General features: G+C 42.8%; 1 protein-coding gene across 2 annotated transcripts; it reads left to right on the plus strand.

Annotated features, from left to right (window-relative positions):
• Positions 1-533: 533 nt before the first annotated feature.
• acss2 (acyl-CoA synthetase short chain family member 2) lies at positions 534-20,443 on the plus strand. 2 transcript variants are annotated; one of them, XM_028453533.1, is made up of 19 exons: positions 534-1,124; positions 2,222-2,417; positions 7,423-7,514; positions 9,442-9,545; positions 9,605-9,677; positions 11,752-11,827; positions 12,346-12,454; positions 12,958-13,002; positions 13,770-13,907; positions 14,172-14,342; positions 14,428-14,561; positions 15,541-15,673; positions 15,763-15,819; positions 15,900-15,980; positions 16,062-16,170; positions 16,504-16,572; positions 16,643-16,819; positions 16,901-16,975; positions 19,605-20,443. In XM_028453533.1, exons 1-19 carry the CDS (start codon positions 998-1,000, stop codon positions 19,730-19,732), a joined length of 2,094 nt encoding a protein of 697 aa, XP_028309334.1. In that variant the 5' UTR covers positions 534-997; the 3' UTR covers positions 19,733-20,443. The 2 variants fall into 2 exon arrangements, with proteins under 2 accessions (XP_028309334.1, XP_028309335.1); XM_028453534.1 differs by lacking the exon at positions 12,958-13,002.

The following is a 20,443-nucleotide window of genomic DNA, read 5'->3' on the forward strand; positions in this document are numbered from 1 at the left end:
CATATAAAGCTAAATCTAACATGCAGTGGTTAAAATTAGCCACACAGTGGCGAAATTTACCATACAATCAGTTATTTTTCTAAGGATTCTTAAGGTTTTATTTAAGGTTATTCGTAATGAATATAAATATATTAAAACGTGTAAAAATACATTGAAAATAAACGTACATCATTTAAGTAATACATTTAAAATGAAATTAATATTTAGTTATTTTTTCTAATTCCGTAATATTAAATACAAAAACAAAATTCACTGTTTTCTAACATTTGGCATTTATACATTTTTAAAAGTTATAAAAATAAGGGAACATTATCGCGTCGCATGTTGCTATATGACTAATGTTCTATTTTAAAGTGCGGATTTAATATAACTTAAAAAAAGATTTTAAATTCCCCATCTAATAATAAATACTTAAAACTATTTTAATATAAGTGCGCAGCACTGATTGGTTCACAATAGTGAGTGTTGTGATTTCGGAGATTACCAGCGGTCCTTGAAGGCACCGCGGGCTCTGATTGGCTGCTGTAGTGGGACAGTCAGGGCGGAGCGACAGCCCGAGCTCAGGCTTCTGCTTTGCGGGGACAAAGCACCTCTTCCTCGGCCTCTGGAAGCACTAAGACCCGCTGAGCCCCAGGAGCCGACACCGTTACTCTGAGCACTAGCCAGTGCTGGAGTGTGCACGGCAACATCTGCAGCTTTATCCTGATTTCACCGCATTGAGCCGTTGGTGGAGTTAGCTTGTTAGCTTAGCAGGTAGCCCGCCATCCGTGTTGCTTCGTGTGGGAGCTCCATCTGCGGGGAATCTCAGCCGAACACTAGGGGAAAGGTTTACTTGCATCCCTGCAGAGTTTAGATCCAAATCTCCCCTGTGCACGTAGAAAATTAAGTAATTATTTAGAAATAAGTAAGTCTGAATTAGTTTTCTACTAGCCTGTTAGCAGCGTGCACTGACCCCGAGACGACCGACCGTCCTCCGACCTCCACAGAAGCCCCAGAGATGATCCCGGACAGGCCCCCACAGGAGGACGTCCTCCACGGCTCTGAGGAGCTGAAGAAGGGGGCTCACATCAGCAGCTTCGACCAATACAAGGAGCTTTACCACAAGTCCATTGAGAACCCGGATGGTGAGCGACTCACTGATCGATTAATCATGTCTGATTTATCTAAACCAACTTAATTAAGCCTGATTCACTAAAACTTACTACGGAATTTTTTAAGTCTACTTTAACTGAGCCAAATCTATCGAGTCCACTAAGACAGGGGTTTCAAACCCTAGTTCAGGGGCCAAATATGGGCCTGTTTGATCTCAAGTGGGCCACAGATTTTATGTTGGGGAAAATAACAACTATAACATTATTGATTTTGTTAATGAATTTTGTAATATGTATGCGAAATTGCAGGATTTGTGGAAAAATTGTTTTTTTCCACAATTTAATTAAAAATGACTGCATTCATGTGATATAAACAAATGAAAAATGTAAGCTTCTAAACATATTGTGAAGTTGGTGAATTTGAGATATTTACATCTGGATTATTTGATCATTTGCACAATAATTCATCTTTTTTCTGTCTTTTTTTTTTCTTCTTCTTCTTCTGCGGGCCAAATTGGATGCTCTCAATGGCCAGATTTGGCCCCTGGGCCTTGAGTTTGACACATGCACTGAGGGATCAATTAACTCTAGATTAATTTAACTCAATTTAACAGTCATGTATGTCAAATTTAGATAAGCCTGATGTGTTCAACGTCATTCTTGTATATATTAAATCCAATTTAAATCAGACTAATTAATCAAGGTCCAAGTTATGATAATCAATTAAGAGATTTAATAATTCTATTTGACCAAAATCAAAACCCACTGTGGGACTTATTAATTCCAAGTTATGTAAACTCAAGTTAACTCAGCAAATAAATTGAAACTCTGTTTTATTAGAGATTATTTTTAGTTAGTCTGAAATGTTTTAATTTATGTTAACTCGATGACTTCAAACTTAAAATTATCTTAAGTTTTCTTGACTCAGTCTGAGTTATTTTAACTTAATTTTTCCTTTCCTTTTCTAAGATGTCATTTATTTGCATATTTCCTGCACAATGTGACTCTTAAAAAAAAAAAAAAAAAAAAAAAGTGAGAAGATGCTGTAAACAAAAGCTTTTATTGTGGTGAGTTAAACAAATGAATTTTCTCCAGATGAAACATTTTGCTCCTGTTTAATCTTGTGTCAGAGTTCTGGGGCGACGTGGCCAAAGATTTCTTCTGGAAAACCAGACACTCGGGTCGATTCTTGGATTATAACTTTGATGTGACCAAAGGAAGAATCTTCATCAAATGCATGGAGGGAGCGACCACCAACATCTGCTACAACCTGCTGGACCGCAATGTGCACGACCGCAAGCTCGGAGACAAAGTCGCCTTCTTCTGGTCAGTCAGTGTGCTTTTATTCTGAAGGGCAGTAATCCCTGCCATACGGTGAAGACTTAGAACTAATAGAAATTAGGTTAGAAATCTTTCCAAAATCCAAAATTTGTCATTATTGGAGAAAACTGACTTTTCTGTCCTTGTTTATGAGGTTGTTTCATAGAAATTATTTTTGAAGTTTTCTAGTCTACTCAACCCCTAAAAGGTGCGTGTGTGTGCGTGTGCGTGTGTGTTTTGACAGTGGAGACACTGAGCAGACGTCAGCGCGTCAATGATTAAAGTGGGCGTGGCCTGAGTTTTTAAATCCAGTTTCTCACTCTTAGTGAGCATCCAGTGATGGAGTGATGTGTGTTTACCTAAGAGAGACGCCCTCTGCTTAACGTAGATCTGTGTCATCATTTTATAACATATTTTGCTGGATGATGTTTTGTCCCACAAATTATTGCTGATAAACAATATTATTGGCAAAATGTTTTGAGACTAAATTAACTGTTAATGTATTTTTAATATATCATAAAAATGCAAGGACATCCTTTCAAATACAATGAATGTTTATTTCTAATGAGCAACTGTACTTCTGCCATGGTGGTTATTATGTTTTTTGCCATTGTTAATTTATGTATTTCGTTTGTGAACAGTCAAACTCAAAAACTAATGAACAGATTGTGATTAAATAACACCTTAATTGGAATCAGTTTGGAAAATCTCTCTCATCATCAGTGAAATGTAGAGTACATTTTTATTTTTTATTGCTGATCATCCCAGACCAAACCCTTCCAAACATTTCATAGTGTCCGATTTTCTCTTTCAGAATGTCTAGACTTTACCCATTTCTGTGTAGGTTTATACATTTCCTTTTCGGGTCATTCCATGTCATTTTAACTAATATCCCACGCACTTGGGTCTAAAAAATTCTGAATCTTGTACCAGTTGTTCCGTAATTATTCAGTCCATCCATCCATTTTCTTCCACTTTTATCCGGGGCCGGGTCGTGGAGGCAGCAGTCTCAGCAGAGATGCCCAGACCTCCCGATCCACGCACACCTCCTCCAGCTGTTCTGGGGGACCCCGAGGTGACACCAGGCCAGCTCAGAGACTTAGTCCCTCCAGCGTGTCCTGGGCCTTCCACGAGGCCTCTTCCCAATAGGACATGCCTGAAACACCTCCCGAGGGAGGCGACCAGGAGGCATCTGAAACAGATGCCCGAGCCACCTCAGCTGGCTCCTTTTCGACGTGAAGGAGCAGCGACTGTACTCCGAGCTCCTCCCGAGTGACTGAGCTTCTCACCCTATCACGAAGTGTGCACCCAGCCACCCTGCGAAGGAAACTCATTTCGGCCGCTTGTATCCACGATCTTGTCCTTTCGGTCATTACCCAAATCTCATCACCATAGGTGAGGGTAGGAACGTAGATTGGTCGGTAAATCGAGAGCTTTGCCCCTCGACTCAGCTCCCTCTTTACCACAACAGTCCGATACAGCGACCGTATCACTGCTGACGCCACACCGATCCGTCTATCGATCTCACGCTCCATCCGACCCTCACTCGTGATCAAGACCCCGAGATACTTGAACTCCTCCACTTGAGGTAAGGACTATCCACTGACCCAGAGAGAGGAAGCCACCTTTTTCCGGTGAAGAACCATGGCCTCAGATTTGGAGGTGCTGATCCTCATCCCGTCCGCTTCGCACTCGGCTGCAAATCGCCCCAGGGCACGGTGAAGGTCCTGATTTGAGGAAGCCAACAGAACAACATCATCTGCAAACATCAGAGATGAAATCCTGAGGTTCCCAAATTGAACCCCCTTCGGTCCCTGGCTGCACCTAGAAATTCTGTCCGTAAAAGTAATGAACAGAACCGGTGACAAAGGGCAGCCCTGGCGGTGGCCAACATGCACTGGGAACAGGTCTGACTTATTGCCGGCAATATGAACCAGGCTCCTGCTGCGGTCATACAGGGAACGGACAGCCCTTAGCAAAGGGCCCCGGACCCCATACTCCCGGAGCACCCCCCACAGGGCACCACGAGGGACACGCCTTCTCCAGATCCACAAAGCACATGTGGACTGGTTGGGCGAACTCCCACGAACCCTCGAGCACCCGATAAAGGGTATAGAGCTGGTCCAGTGTGCCGAGACCAGGACGAAAATCGCATTGTTCCTCCTGAATCCGAGGTTCGACTATCGGCCGGATCCTCCTCTCCAGCACCCTGGAGTAGACCTTGCCGGGGAGGCTGAGGAGTGAGATCCCTCTGTCGTTGGAGCACACCCTCCGATCCCCCTTCTTTTTTTTTTTTTTTTTTTTAAAGAATTTTTTGGGCTCTAGTGGCCTTTATATGACAGTTGCTTGACAGGAAAGGGATCAGAGAGAGCAGGGAATGACACGCAGCAAAGGGTCCCAGGTCGGGAATCGAACCTGGACCGGCTGCAGGTGAGGAACTACAGCCTCCGTACACGGGGCGGGCGCTCAACCCACTGAGCTACACACCACCCCCCGATCCCCCTTCTTAAAGAGAGGGACCACCACCCCGGTCTGCCAATCCAGAGGCACTGTCCCCCAACTGCCACGCGATGTTGCAGAGACGTGTCAACCAAGACAGTCCTACAACATCCAGAGACTTGAGGTACTCAGGACGAATCTCATCCACCCCCGGAGCCCTGCCCCCGAGGAGCTTTCCAACCATCTCTGTGACTTCAGCCCGGGTGATGGGCGAGTCCGCCTCTGAGTCCCCAGCCTCTGCTTCTTCATCGGAAAACGTGGCAGTGGGATTGAGGAGACCCTCGAAGTACTCCTTCCACAGCCCGACAACATCCCCAGTTGAGGTCAGCAGCTCCCCCCGCACTGTAAACAGTGTTGGTGAAGCACTGCTTCCCCCTCCTGAGGCGCCGAACGGTTTGCCAGAATCTCTTCGAGGCCGACCGATAGTCCTTCTCCATGGCTTCTCCGAACTCCTCCCAGACCTGAGTTTTTGCCTCTGCGACTGTGCGGGCTGCAGCACGCTTGGCCTGCCGGTACCTCTCGGCTGCCTCCGGAGTCCTACCAGCCAAAAAGGCCAGGTAGGTCTCCTTCAGCTTGACGGCATCCCTTACTTCCGGGCGCCACCACCGGGTTTGGGGATTGCCGCCGCGACAGGCACCAGAGACTTTACGGCCGCATCGACAATGGAGGAGGAGAACATGTCCACACGTTTGGGCCTGCCAGGTCTGACCGGCTTCCTCCCCTCCAGCGAATCCAGCTCACCACCAGGTGGTGATCGGTTGACAGCTCAGCCCCTCTCTTCAACCGAGTGTCCGAGACATGCGGCCGGAGATCAGATGATACAACTACAAAGTCGATCATCGACCTCCGGCCTAGAGTGTCCTGATGCCACTTGCACTTATGGACACCCTTGTGCTCGAACATGGTGTTCGTTGGACAAACTGTAACTGGCACAGAAGTCCAATAACAAAACACCACTCGGGTTCAGATCGGGGAGGCCGTTCTTCCCAATCACCCCTGTCCAGGTCTCACTGTTGCGGCCCAGGTGGGCGTTAAAGTCCCCCAGTAGAACAATGGAGTCCCCAGTCGGGACACCGTCTAGTACCCTTCCCAGGAAGTCCAAGAAGACCGGGTACTCTGCCCCGATGTTGGGCTCGTAGGCCGAGACAACGGTGGGAGACCTGTCCCCAACCCGAAGGCGTAGGGATGCGACCCCCTCGTTCGACCCCCTCGTTCACCGGGGTAAACTCCAACAGAGCTGTGCATGGAGGTGAGCCCGACTATATCTGGCCGGTACCGCTCAACCTCCCGCACAAGCTCAGGCTCCCCCCGCCAGCGAGGTGACGTTCCATGTCCCAACAGCCAGAAGCTGTGGACGCGGACCGGGCCGCCGAAGCACCCACCTCAACTGCCACCCAGTCCTCTCTGCACCCGACCCCTATGGATCCCTTTGCTGGTGGTGGGTCCACAGGAGGGTCATTATTCAATAATTTTTCAAAAATATCAATACTTTTTGAGATATGGACAATTTAGTGAGGGGGGTGGGATGTGTCCATATTTCATTATGTCAGGAACTCCATCACATGTAAAGGAAAATATGGTATAGTAATAAGCTCCACCTACTCTCTCAGAATATAGAAATAGATCTGCTATACATCCTATCTGGTGGACATGTCAGCTCCTCTAAATAGTCATAAAGTCAGTGTGTGTTTGGGTCTGGAACATGTTTGGGTCTTCAGTAAACTACTTAGCATATGTCTCAGCTCCCTGCCATGTGATCAGCTTAGAGCTATGAATATAGACTGTTCACATCACTAATGATTAGTCACAGATATACATTGGTTCTAGGCTCACACGCTCTGGATTTATGAACATATACTGTTTTTTAAACTGTTTTCATTGGCCCATAACTGCATGTGGGAATATAAGATAGAATCTGATCTGTTTTCATTTTACGTATAAAGGTTACTCTTTATTGGGTTATAAAACTATTTGTCTTCATGATTTCCTCATTTTTATTTTAGACCCAAACTTTGAGGTTTTTTTGGGTTATTTCACCACTCGTGAATATTGTAAATCCTTTACATGAGGCCATTGTAGCTTTGTTCTGTGTCTTTTAATTATTTATTGTTTATTAGTTTTTCACTAATGTCCTGAACATTTGTTGAATTACTATTATGTTTCAGTGTTTTCGTCTCTCTCTGATCAGATCATTACAGGATAAACTTCTGAACCTGTGCCAAATGTGTCGTGTTGTGCATTTCAGCACGAGCAGGTGTAACTGGTTTTACACGTTCACATCTTTATATAATTGGCTGAAAAATTCCAATCAAACACGCTTTACGAGAACAGGAACAAAAAACTTGGTTCTTCAGGTACAATGAATGAAGAAGAATGTTAATTGATGTGAAGAGATAAAAACACTGTGTATCACTTCAGCTGGTGATGGTAATAACTGGTGACTCGTCAATGTGTTGATATGAATGTGAACCACAATAAAAACATGCTAAAGTGAGGTGTTTGTTTCCTTCAGGGAGGGAAACGACCCTGGTGATGAGCTGACGGTGACGTACAGAGAGCTGCTGCAGAGAGTGTGTCAGTTCTCCAACGTCCTCAAGTCTCAGGGTCAGAGTCTCACCTTGTCTTTGTCTCACATGGTCCTCACATGGCCCTCACATGACCCTCACATGGCCCTCACATGGCCCTCACATGGCCCTCACATGGTCCTCACATGGTCCTCACATGGTCCTCACATGACCCTCACATGACCCTCACATGACCCTCACATGACCCTCACATGGTCCTCACATGACCCTCACATGGTCCTCACATGGCCCTCGCATGGCCCTCACATGGCCCTCGCATGACCCTCACATGGTCCTCACATGGTCCTCACATGGCCCTCACATGGCCCTCACATGACCCTCACATGGCCCTCACATGACCCTCACATGACCCTCACATGACCCTCACATGACCCTCACATAACCCTCACATAACCCTCACATGGCCCTCACATGGTCCTCACATGGCCCTCACATGACCCTCACATGACCCTCACATGGTCCTCACATGGCCCTCACATGGCCCTCACATGGCCCTCACATGACCCTCACATGACCCTCACATGACCCTCACATGGTCCTCATTTATCAACCATGTGTGTAAATGTGAGTTCACATTGTATCGTAGGACAGGACTAATGTGTGATTTATAAACCTGGGTATCTGACCAATCCCAGCTTTTAAATGATAATCAGGTGTTGATAAATGCGACTGAATTCCATCAACATTAACATGCTACGCCCTCCTGTTTTGGAGGCCCCGCCCACTGAGGTCAAACAAGAAAATGTACTTTTCCAGTATGAAAATCATCATCCTCACATCTGAGGTGGAGCAATACAAAGATGAGCTTTTTGAAGGTGTGAAAACTGGACTTAAAGGATCTAATTTAAATGTTCTGTGGAAGAGGATCAGCTACTGAGCAGGAGACGTCTGCCCCCCTGTGTGCACTGAGAACAACTTTACTTTTTGGCATGTTTCAACTCCTTTAGCGTTTGACCAATTTTGACAATTAAAATACCAAAACGTGTCAAAAATTCAGCCTAGAGGTGTTTGTACTTTTGTGATTTGTAACTTTTATAAAGTTTTTATTCAATAATGTCCCCATTCTAAGATTTAACAGCTTCAACTTTAAACTTCAGCTGTTCAGCCGTTCTTCAATGGATTTCAACCATTCAACTTTTAAAATATTCAGCTATCTGTTGGTAAATAAATATTAATGTTAATGCTAGGCTAATGCTAATGGCTAATGTTCAATGGCATGGGCCAGCAGTGGCATCATCACTTGCTCTTTTTCAGCAAATGCAAATATTCTAGATGTATTTAGTTTGAATAATGTGTTTAGATGTTATGAATGTGTTTTTATTTATGCTCCAATAACAGCTGAGGTTTGTTTAAAGGTATAGAGGAGGATTTTCCTGACATTCAGAAAAGAAACGCCCTCCCCACTTTTAAAAAAAATGCACATGCGCAACACTCAACCTGCTCCCATGAGGGAACGCCTATCAAACGTGTGCGAGAGAGCGTGCACGAGCCCAGTTTACCTAGTGCACAGCTCTGTTTACAAGTTAATGGCAGCATCGCTTATACAAGCTAACTTTCCAAATGAAGATTTGCGAATGGCTCACGTGACACATAAACACTTGAAAATGCGCATGCACAGCTTGTGAAAACTAGCTCGGGACGAGCACGTATGACGGCCTTACGTCAGAATGAATGACAGTTAGGAGGACCAATAGCCTAGATGATCCACCTGCAATTTGAAGCCAAAATAACATCCTCCACAATACCTTTATTGTTTTATTTTCAGTCTCAGTCACATGTTGCTGCTGCTCCACTAATCCACTCAGATTATCTACACCAGATCAGACCTGATGTTAGATCTGATCGTAGCATACCATCACGTCAACGTTGATTGGTGGAACGCACGTGTGCTCATATCTGAACGTACCAACAGTTGATAAATGATGGTTAATGTCTATGTCCTCCAGGGGTGAAGAAAGGCGACCGTGTGTCCATCTACATGCCCATGGTGGTTGAACTGGTGGTTGCCATGTTGGCGTGCGTTCGTATTGGAGCCGTTCACTCCATAGTGGTGAGGTCTAAGCTCCGCCCCCCCCAACCGTGACATCATCCAACATGTCGTGCTCTCAGTTTGCAGGTTTCTCTGCTGAGTCTCTGTGTGAGAGGATCATGGACTCACAGTGTTCACTGGTCATCACCGCAGGTCAGTGACACACACACACACACACACACACACACACACACACACACTGCAGCTAACGCTCTCAGACACAAACTCCACTCATGATCAAAGCCAAGAAAACAATACGATCATTGCAAAGAAAATAACCTGAGGCTATCTAATCAATTCATTAATATAAGGCAGTAAAAGAAGAGAGAGATCCATATAAAAGCATTTGTAAAAAGGTCATAAAATAAATTCTAATCTACGAAGGCGTATTATGGCTACATTAAAACTAAAAAATCTGGGCCCTAAAAGATTAAAGTTGTAATATTTAGAATAGAATAGATAAACTTTGTCTGTCCTGAAGCAGTGACAGATTAATTTTTTTTGACACATTCAGCACAATGAAACATAAAATTGACTTAAAAACACACAATGAGGATCATTTTAAGAACAACAGATAGAAATAGTTTGCATTGTAATGTCTATCTCATGTTGTTCAGAGCAGTTATTGCGGAGGAGGTGAACGTGTGTTTGTAGATGTTTTTCTGAGCCAGAGGAACTTTGTACGGTCTGCCCAATGGCAGGAGCTGAAAGGAGCGATGGAGGGGGTGTGATGGGTCTTCTGTGATCACAGAGTGGGTGGTGCAGTTCAGAAAGGGGCGTCTGTGGTGAACCAATAATTCTACTTGCCTGATTGACAACACGGAACAGTTTGTTTTTGGATTTGATGAAGAGGGAGCTGTACAGGACATAAACCAGGGTTAAAGCATATCATGTTATTATTCACCATCATCTCCATTTGTTCTAAGAAATTTAAAAACATAGTATTCGAAGTTTATTTTCCCAAACTCGCCTGTTTTCCAGTGTTTTATCTTCTGAAAAGTCATTTTCTGACCAACTCTACACAAACAGGCTGATTTGCGTCCTACTTATGCATATTCATGAGTGGGCGTGTCTATAGACAGGACACTGGCTTCCTCCTCCCCGCACAGTGACGTAGGGCCAGAGGACGGCCCACCCTCCTCCCACCCACTCTGTAGCTGAGCTCATGCTGCTTTATAAACACAGACAGAGCGTGGGGGCGGGGCATTCACTGATACATACATAGGCTGTAGAAATTACACACATAGCACTGTGTGAAGGACGCTGACATGTTCACCTTCGTGGGCATGTTTGTTTGCATGTCAATCACGATAGAGAGCTTCCTGGAGGCGTGGCTTCTCCAGCTCAGTGCTGCGTCAAAGTGGGAACGCGTCATTAAACAGTAGCGAGATGTTTGGTCTCACCCTGTAGTAAGAAAAGAGTAAATCACCCTCTAACTAATAGTTGATGGAATCAATGGAATAAACACTTTGGACATGTGTATGAAGCCATAATAGAACTTTATCATGTTTAAAACAGAGAAAAGTTAATTTAACATAACATGGGCACTTTAATAAGTTAGTGCTCAGTTTCCTCAGGAGGTGGAGCTGTTTTTTAAAAACAGTCAGAATGATGAGCAAAGGAGAAGGTGGAGTCCAGCTCTACAAATGTCTACCTGCCAATGGGCTGATCCTGGATGCTCAAAGGTGAAAAAACAGAAGCAGACTATTTCTCTGCGCCCCCACAGCACAAAACATAAATCCAAACAGGATGTTGTGTTCTGGAGAATGTGGAACATTTAGTGAGAATATATTAGTCTTTATGTTTCACACATGGTGAAATACTATCATCACCACTGTTACCACTTTAAGGACTTTAAAGACCAAAGAATTAGAGCTAATAGCTTCTTTTATTGTGGAGGAGGAAGTGGCAGGAAGTGGTCGACTTCAGGGATATCAACGTTACGTTGTGTTCACTTCAACAGGGAATTCTGAGCACTAGACCATCACCAGTTTATTAAAATATGGCTTTATTCTCATCAAATTTTGACTTTAATCGTTGTGCTCAAATGTATTTTTATTTTAATGTGGCCCTGATACACCATCGTAATAATCAATATTAAAGAGGTGAATGTTAAATGTTCACTGTGCAGATATGTCATTTTTAAACAGAAAAACAAAAGTAAGTGATTAAGTGTCTGCTTATTACCATTTCTATATATTTATGTGTGTGTGTGTGTGTGTGTCAGACGGCTTCTATCGAGGAGATAAGCTGATCAACCTGAAGCTCTTAGCTGACGAGGCGCTACAGAAATGCAGAGAAAAGTAAGACGGGGCACACACACACACACACACACACACACACACACACACACACACACACACACACACAGCTCACCTCTCATGAATCAAAAGTTTGAACTCTGCACTTCTTCTTCTTCTTCTGTAATGACAGAATTATATTATTAATATTAATGTTTTAAATGCGTTTAGTTTTCCTTGTTTATAAACGTCTTCCTACTAATTTTCAAATGTTATAATTCTCAGTATTTTTTAGGGCAGTAAATGTTTTTTTGTCACAAAACAATAAAAGAAGCACCTAATAAGAAGCTTTTTACAGATAACATGATGACCAATAGAAGTGTAACCCCCAACTGGTATTATTATAATTCTTAATTATATATTGTTCTTGTTGTTTACAGTCTTATTATTATATTTATTGTTATTTTCTTAATTTAAAAAAAAATTATCATTATTTTTGTTATTAGAATAGGATATTTTTAATAAAAGTTGATGATTGTGTGTGTGTGTGTGTGTGTGTGTGTGTGTGTGTGTGTGTGTAGAGGTTTCCCAGTAGAGAAGTGTATCATGCTGAGACATTTGTCCAAAGCAGCAGAAGACGACCTGAGCTCTCAGTGTCCTCCTGCTAAACGCTCGTGTCCAGATCTACAGGTAAACACACACACACGTACATGCACACACACACTAATGAAATGTGATGAAGAAGTGTCAGAAATGGGAATAATGTAACAAAAATGCATAAAACAAGCAAAAAATATGGCAAGAAAAGTGATGAAAAAAGGTAAAAATTTGGTGAGTTTGGTGTAGCTGCAGAAACTCAAATTGTTAAAAAAAATATTCTTAGCTTCTTGAAAGACATCTGGTGACCCCCTCTTAGTGTCTCGCGACTCCAAATGAGGTCCTGACCCTAACGTTGAGAACCTCTGTGTTAAGTAGTGTCTGTCTGAGTGGTGGCTGGTTGTGATGTATATATATTTCAAACGACGACTCGATAATTCAAAATAAGTCACTTTCTGGTGGTTTGGAAACTGCTTCACATCATTCATCATCATTACAGTCTCTGCTTTGGTTGTATTTATGATTTCTGCTGCATTTTACATGTTTTTAAACCTGTCTTTCCTCCTCCTCTTCCTCCTCTACCCATAATGCAACAGGAGAAAGAGACAGGGAGAGTAAAGAAATGTCGCCCTGTCCCGAAGGTATTTCTCCTCCTCTGACTGAGCTCAACTTTGAACCTGTCAGCGTTTCACTCACAGCCTGGACTCACATTTACCTGCTGAACGCTTAGAATCAGTAAATGTAAAAGAGTTTTCATCATTCACTTTCACTGCAATGTTTTACAGCTGATCATTCTTAGTTTTAATCTGTAAAATAATAAAAACTCATTGTTTTTAATGTAAAATAGCAGATGTTTGACAGTTGGGACTGAATTTGTGGAAACTCTTCATACATTTAAACATTGTATGAAATGAATTGAATTTTTTTTAACGTGTGCGACTTTAACGGTTTCTTGTTCTCATCGTACGAGAACGGTCTTGTGAGCGTAAAACTTTTAAGTGCTTGTATAAAATTGTTTACCTGCACATAAAACACTTTTTACATGCATTTTAAAAGTTTTTCGCATTTCACAAGCACACACGTAAGAACTCGCAAAGTGTGTAAATCTTTTTTCGTGCGCACGTAAAAAGATTTACGTGAGCGTGTAAAGTTTTAATGGAACAAATGAAGCGCTTATTTTCCCGCTTCCTGATTATTTCTGGTTTGTAGTTTTTCTAAGTGTGTATTTTTGGTCCTAACACATGGTGACTCACGTCTTTCTCTTCAGGGCTCGTTTCCAAAGGCATGTTTCTCACACTAACTCTGTTTTCTGCTTTAGTTTCTCGTAGATCGCAGACATGTTGTTGTTGTGACGTAGATCTAAAGGTTGTTTGTGATTTGTTGGTGGTGTTTTTCTTCTTCTCTTCAGGTGCCGTGGAACCCTGACGTGGACTTGTGTTGGCACGCTCTCCTCCGAGGAGCATCTGACGTGTGTGAGCCGGAGTGGGTGGAGTCAGAGGATCCGCTTTTCATCCTCTACACCAGCGGCTCCACCGGGAAACCCAAGGTCCACACACACACACACACACACACACACACACACACACACACACACACACACACAGTAACATCTGCAACTTAATGACATCTTATGACATCGTCTCTCCTATTGCATCTTTAGCTTGTCAGTAGCTTTCCTGTAGCATCTTTGGCTCATCAGTAGCTGTAGTTCACATTTAGCACTAGTAGCTTGTCAGTAGCATATTTAGCTCGTCTGTAGCATTGGTAGCATGTCAGTAGCTGGTGTGTAACACCTGTGTCGCACCCACAGGGCGTGCTCCACTCCGTTAGCGGCTACATGCTCTACACCGCCACCACCTTTAAGCTGGTGTTTGACCATCAGCCTGACGACGTCTACTGGTGCACGGCCGACATCGGATGGATCACCGGACACTCCTACATCACCTATGGGCCCCTGGCCAATGGGGCCACCAGCGTCCTGGTGAGTTCAGGGAGCGTGGAACTACTTGGCTCCATGGTCACTGTCACTGAGGGGGCGGGGCTAACAGTGTGTGTGTGTATCTCAGTTCGAAGGCTTGCCCACGTTTCCTGACGTGAGCCGCATGTGGCAGATCGTAGACAAATACCGCGTCAGCAAATTCTACACAGCACCGACCGCCATCAGACTGCTGATGAAGTACGGCAGTGAACCGGTGCAGAGGTGAGTCAGCGAATCACTTCATGTTTCTGTGTCAGGCTTTTTAATGTCGTCACGCTGCACTGTACACGTCTACCAGTAGGTGGCAGCACTGACTGATCAGGTTATAACAATCAACATTAATTTTTAATCGATTTAATTTTGAAATTCCCTAAAATAATTAATATATATAGTATAAAGTATAAGTATTAAAAACACTTATTTTAAAATTCTGACCTTTAAAAACAAAGTTAGGAAATATGAGCTCTTCTATTAGCTCAGGTTTCTTCTTCTCTTGTAGAAATCTCTGTAGACTCACATCGCTGCCTTTGTTTCGCTTCCACTGAAAATTCCAGAGCTACGCACAACCACCCTACGTCATTACCCATCATGCCTTGCGCTAGTAAAACAATGGAGTTTAGAATGTGTTTTAAACTGAGATTTGAACAGCAATAAATCAAAGCATATTTATCATTTCTATCTTCAAGTCGAGGGTTTTCTAAGTTTAACACCATCTAAACTGTTTCAAATTATCATTATTTTATTTTTTTTTAATGTTTTTTCAAACTTTGGTCGCTGTCATCAATAAAAAAATTGTCATTTTAAAACTTCAAAAGTATTAACTTTGTTTAATTTAAAAGCTCTGATCTGATGCCCTGTCCAACAAAGCCTTTAGATTTTTATAAAATAATAAATTATGAATATGTTTGCCTTTGATCATTTTTTACTTCTATTAAATTTGATTTGAAACCAATTTTTTTTGCATAAAAATTTAAAAGCTGAAACTTTTCTCACTATGGATAAAAAGGGAGGCTGCTTTCACTGACGATCAGATGAAGGTTTATCTCTGAACTTTGTCATGGAACCACCATTGAGATAACACGGTTTACACTGAGCACACGTGGGCGGAGCCAAGCGTGCTGCACTGTGAGCTTGTTCAGGTGATGTGGAACGCTCCACACACACACCAACCCTAAACCTCTCCCTGTCGTGTGGCGTTCAGGTACAAGCGGAACTCGCTGAAGGTGTTGGGTACGGTGGGCGAGCCCATCAACCCGGAGGCGTGGCAGTGGTACTACACGGTGGTGGGGGAGAAGAGATGTCCCATCGTGGACACGTTCTGGCAAACGGAGACTGTGAGTGGGCGGGGCCGCTTTAATCTGAGCGTTGTGGCGCCCCCTGGTGGGCGGTGCCTTACTAAAGCACTGAAACCTGTGTTTGACAGGGAGGACACATGCTGACGCCTCTGCCTGCTGCCACGCCCATGAAGCCTGGATCAGCTGTGAGTGAAAGTTCTCTGTGGTCACGTTTATCCTCCTCGCTTCATCATTCTTTCTGTGACGTCTCTCTGTGTGTCCGCAGACGTTCCCGTTCTTCGGCGTGGTGCCGGCCATCCTCAACGAGTCGGGGGAGGAGCTAGAGGGTCCTAGTGAGGGATACCTGGTCAGGAATCCTGTGCAGCAGCAGCTCCTCCATCTGTTCCCCTCCTCTATTGTGACTCCGCCCCCTCTGCATCTCTTTCAGGTGTTCAAGCAGCCGTGGCCCGGAGTGATGAGGTCGGTGTACGGGAACCACTCCCGCTTTGAATCCACATACTTTAAAAAGTTCCCAGGATATTACGTCACAGCAGACGGTGAGAGAAGATGGAGTTCATGTGATTTATTCTAAATGATGACATGAATGTTGATCATGTGACCCTCAGATCAGATACAGTCACATCTTTATGGGCCCGCCCACTGTGATAAGTTAAGATTTAAAGTTCCAAAAACACGGACGGCATTAAAGCCTCGTTACTGTCACTGCGTCACCAAATATAATGATCACCATTTGAAGTGATACACCTTGAGTGAATCATCCGTTAACATGTAGCTGGGAAAATAAAATGTGTCCCCTCTCTGTGCAGCGGCCTTTTCATATTCCTTCCACTTCCTGTTGACTAATCCTTTCACTTCCTGTTTGCGTGCAGGCTGCCGCAGAGACAAAGATGGCTACTACTGGATCACCGGACGCATCGACGACATGCTCAACGTGTCTGGTAACGCCTGCCTCCTACCGTTAGCGTTAGCATTAGCCTGCTGCTCTCTGATTGGTCCGTCCCTTCCCAGGTCACCTGCTGAGCACGGCCGAGATAGAGTCGGCGCTGGTGGAGCATGCGGCAGTGGTCGAGGCGGCCGTGGTGGGGCGACCCCACCCGGTCAAAGGGGAGAGCCTATATTGCTTTGTCACACTAACAGAGGGCGCCACGCTCAGCGGCCCGCTGGAGGCGGAGCTTAGAAAACAAGGTGAGAGGGTGACGCACGCTCACGTTTAGAGGATAATCTATGTTTAATATATCTATATTTAATATATCTGCGTTCATGCAGTGAGGGAAAAAATCGGCGCCATCGCCACCCCGGACTACATCCAGAACGCTCCAGGACTCCCTAAGACCAGATCAGGTAAAAATCACATGTTCATATAATCACCAAATAACATGATCACCTGCTGATTTAAAGGATCGTCCTGTTTTTTACAAATGTGTCCTCAAATCTTCTAAATGTTCTTATTAGTAGATCTATGTCTGTATGGACCATAATTGGTTTTTAAAAATGTGACTACTTTACAGTTTTAGAGCCTGTGTTCCTCCATCTTGAAATCATGTGATTGATGATGTCACACGGCTCCACTGTCTGTAAACATCCCATTGTTTTCTATTGGAGTGAAACATTCAGCCTGATTTTTACATAATTTAGCCTCGTTTTCAGTCAAAATAACAACTTGTGCTGCTTTCGGTTGCTCTGAAAAATCAGGAAAACGTAAATATATTAATGTAAACCTCTTTTTTTACAAAAAGAGGATAAAAACAGTTGTGACCTGAAAAATAATCTATGACCACAGGGGGCGACAGATCCAACTCTGAGGTTTGGTATTAGACAATGAAGCAGAGAAGAAGAGCTCTCCTAAAGGACGTTTACTCTCCCTTAAACAGTGCGCTGACACGCTCTGGTGGTTGAAGTGAGAGAGTAAATCAAACTGTTGAAGAACTTCTATCCTCAGGGTTTGTGTGTTTTTTATTCTCTAAGAGTCAATCAGTCCCATTTTGAAAGCAATAAAACAAATGTTTTGCATAATAATGTGTTTTATTAGACAAATCTACTAATAAGGACATTTCAAAGATTTTAGGACAGATTTTTAAATCCTTTAAAACACCAACATGTCACAGAATGAGTCTTAGACTGAGGGGCGGAGCTTCACTCTGGCTGTCAGTTCAACTTTTGCTGAACACTGTGGATCATGTACAGTCAGCGACACGTGGAAGGGTCACATCTTTAAAAAAAAACTGAATCATGTTGCTTTGATGGTGCAGTAATGGCGCCATCCAGTGGTTGTTTAGTGTCATTTACTCATGTACAGTTTGAAGTTTAATTTTGACCCTTTGGGGTTGCCATAGTAATTCATTAGGGATGTAGTGATTCACTCAACCCCGATTCACAATACTGGGTTCACGATACGATTTTCTCACAATTTATTTTACAAAATGGGACTGTATATGAATGACTGAAAAAATTCCTTTATTTTTTTGGGGGAAAATACTATACTATTTTTCATTGTCAAAAGAATTCCTTGATAAACTATTCAAACAATGCAATTTAACTAAAAATAAATCTTGAATGAAATAAATAAAGGAATAATACAAATGAAGAAGAAGCCTATTAATTTAAATTCTGGTTCTATAGTAAACAATACAAAACTGCATATAGTTTTTCTTTTTAAAAGTGCAACTGAAAATGTATTTTGTGTCTTAACAATTGGACTTAAAAAAAACAGTCATTTTACTGTATTTAGGTCAGTTATTTGTTTGGACCAGCAGAGGGCGCTGGTAACCCAGTAGTCGGTTGGCATGTAGTTATTCTGTGCAGTGAAGAAGAGATGCTATGCTAGCAGACAGAGCTAATAGAAAAACGTGACTTTTACAGATATTCACGTAATATTACAGATATTCTTTCGGTGCTAAAGGGGTAAAGAATCATTTATGAACATGTTTAAGAGTAGAAGGCTGCCATAAAGAAAGTATTAGCAGATTTCGCTCGCCGCCAACACTTCTGGATAGTGTTCCCTCTGCTGGTTAAAAAAGTACTGCGATTCAATTTTCACAGCGTCAATGTGAACCTTGATACCTATGAATCGATTTTTAACTGCCTTACGATTAATCGTTACATCCCTACAAATCAGGGTTCAAAGGAAGCAGCTGAAGTTTCCAAAAAGCGTCAGAAAGTGTAATTGAGTGTGTTCGTGCATATCAAGCTAATTCCATTAGCCTGTTAATGTGATTTCCCATTGTAGGTTAGCATTAAGCTAGCAGACTTTTCCACCAATCTGCAGGTGCTTTATATTGCTGAAAGTTACTATAACTAGGGTGACCATACATCTGCATTTACCCAGACATGTCCTCTTTTCACGTTGAGGTTTTACAAACTCATCATAATGTCTCGGTTTCCCAGGTTCCCTGAACGCGACTAGGGGGACATTTTAATCTAAATGACCATAACTCTGGTCATATTTGTTCTATCGGAGAAATTCCACCAGTTTCTGAAAGCTAATGAGTTGCTTTTTAAAGTCAGTATCATATTATTACAGTCATTTTACTCACACGTGATGGAATCATTAAAGATTCTGCTTTATTTTGATGAAATCGTCACATGAGGAAAAGAAGAGACTAAAGTCCAAGATGGACTGACACTTTTTTCCATAGTTTTAATTTCTAGGAGATGTTTCTCATTGTTTCAATGATTGAGATTTTTTAGAAGGTTTATATGAGATTTTTGAAGGACAGATTATATTAATGCATAATGAAGGTGATTGACTTCAGTTATACTTTAAGCCTTTTTATAAGGAGATAAGTCCATTTTTAAACCTTATGAACAATAACAACTTACTGTATGTATCTACTGTATTGTATTTTGTCGTTACAAGGTAGATTTAAGAAAACATGGAGTACTTTGAGTATAAAGAGGTCGGCCCAAGTGTCCTCATTATTTAAATATAAATATGGTCACCCTATTAAAGCTAACGACTCTTCTTCTGCAGGTAAAATCATGCGTCGAGTGCTGAGAAAAATTGCCTGCGACGAGCGCGACCTGGGCGATATTTCCACGCTGGCCGACTCGTCGGTGGTGGAGCAGCTTTTCCGGGACCGCTGCCTCACAACGCCATGAATTTGAGCCGCTGTGAGAACACGAGTCCAGTTCCAGAGGAGCCGCCAACGTTAGCCGCCAACGCTAGCCGTTAGCTGCCAACGCGCTGCTCACAACTAATCAAAGCAACTTCTCACAAAGCAACACGAGACGTTGGTTTATCACGTCTTGTTCCTGCAGATTTTCTTATTTTTCTTCTAAACCTGGAACAGAACCAGTTCATCATCCCTCTATGAAACATGTTCTTCTTTTAGCTCCACCAGGGGGCGCTCAGCGTGTGTTTTTATTTGTTTTTATTTACAATATGTTGGATTGTTTCTTTGTTTTGTCGAGTTGTGAATAATGTTTGTTTTTTCTCAGATTTAGTTTTTCCTCGTGTAAAAAAAGATGAAAGTAAGAGAAACAAAGCTTTGATGGTACGACGCCAATTAAAAAAAAAAACTAAAACATTTTTTTTTTGATTATGAAAAATATGTTCACATTGACCTGCTGCAGGGATTCAAACCCAAACCTTTTCAGCCAGCGTTTCTCACCAGCCCAGACCTTTTGCTCATCCATTCTTCAATCTTTAACTCGGAATAAATGTTTTTAAACTTGCTTTTAAACCTTCATTTTTCAGATTTTTATGGGGCTTTTTTTGGTGTTTTATCTCCAATGTGTCTAATTTGTAGATTGTTTCCAGAAGACTTTGATGTGCATCGCTTTAGCAAACTGAACCAATCGACGATTTGT

Source organism: Gouania willdenowi, chromosome 7 (assembly GCF_900634775.1).
Source record: "Gouania willdenowi chromosome 7, fGouWil2.1, whole genome shotgun sequence".
NCBI lineage: Eukaryota > Metazoa > Chordata > Actinopteri > Blenniiformes > Gobiesocidae > Gouania > Gouania willdenowi.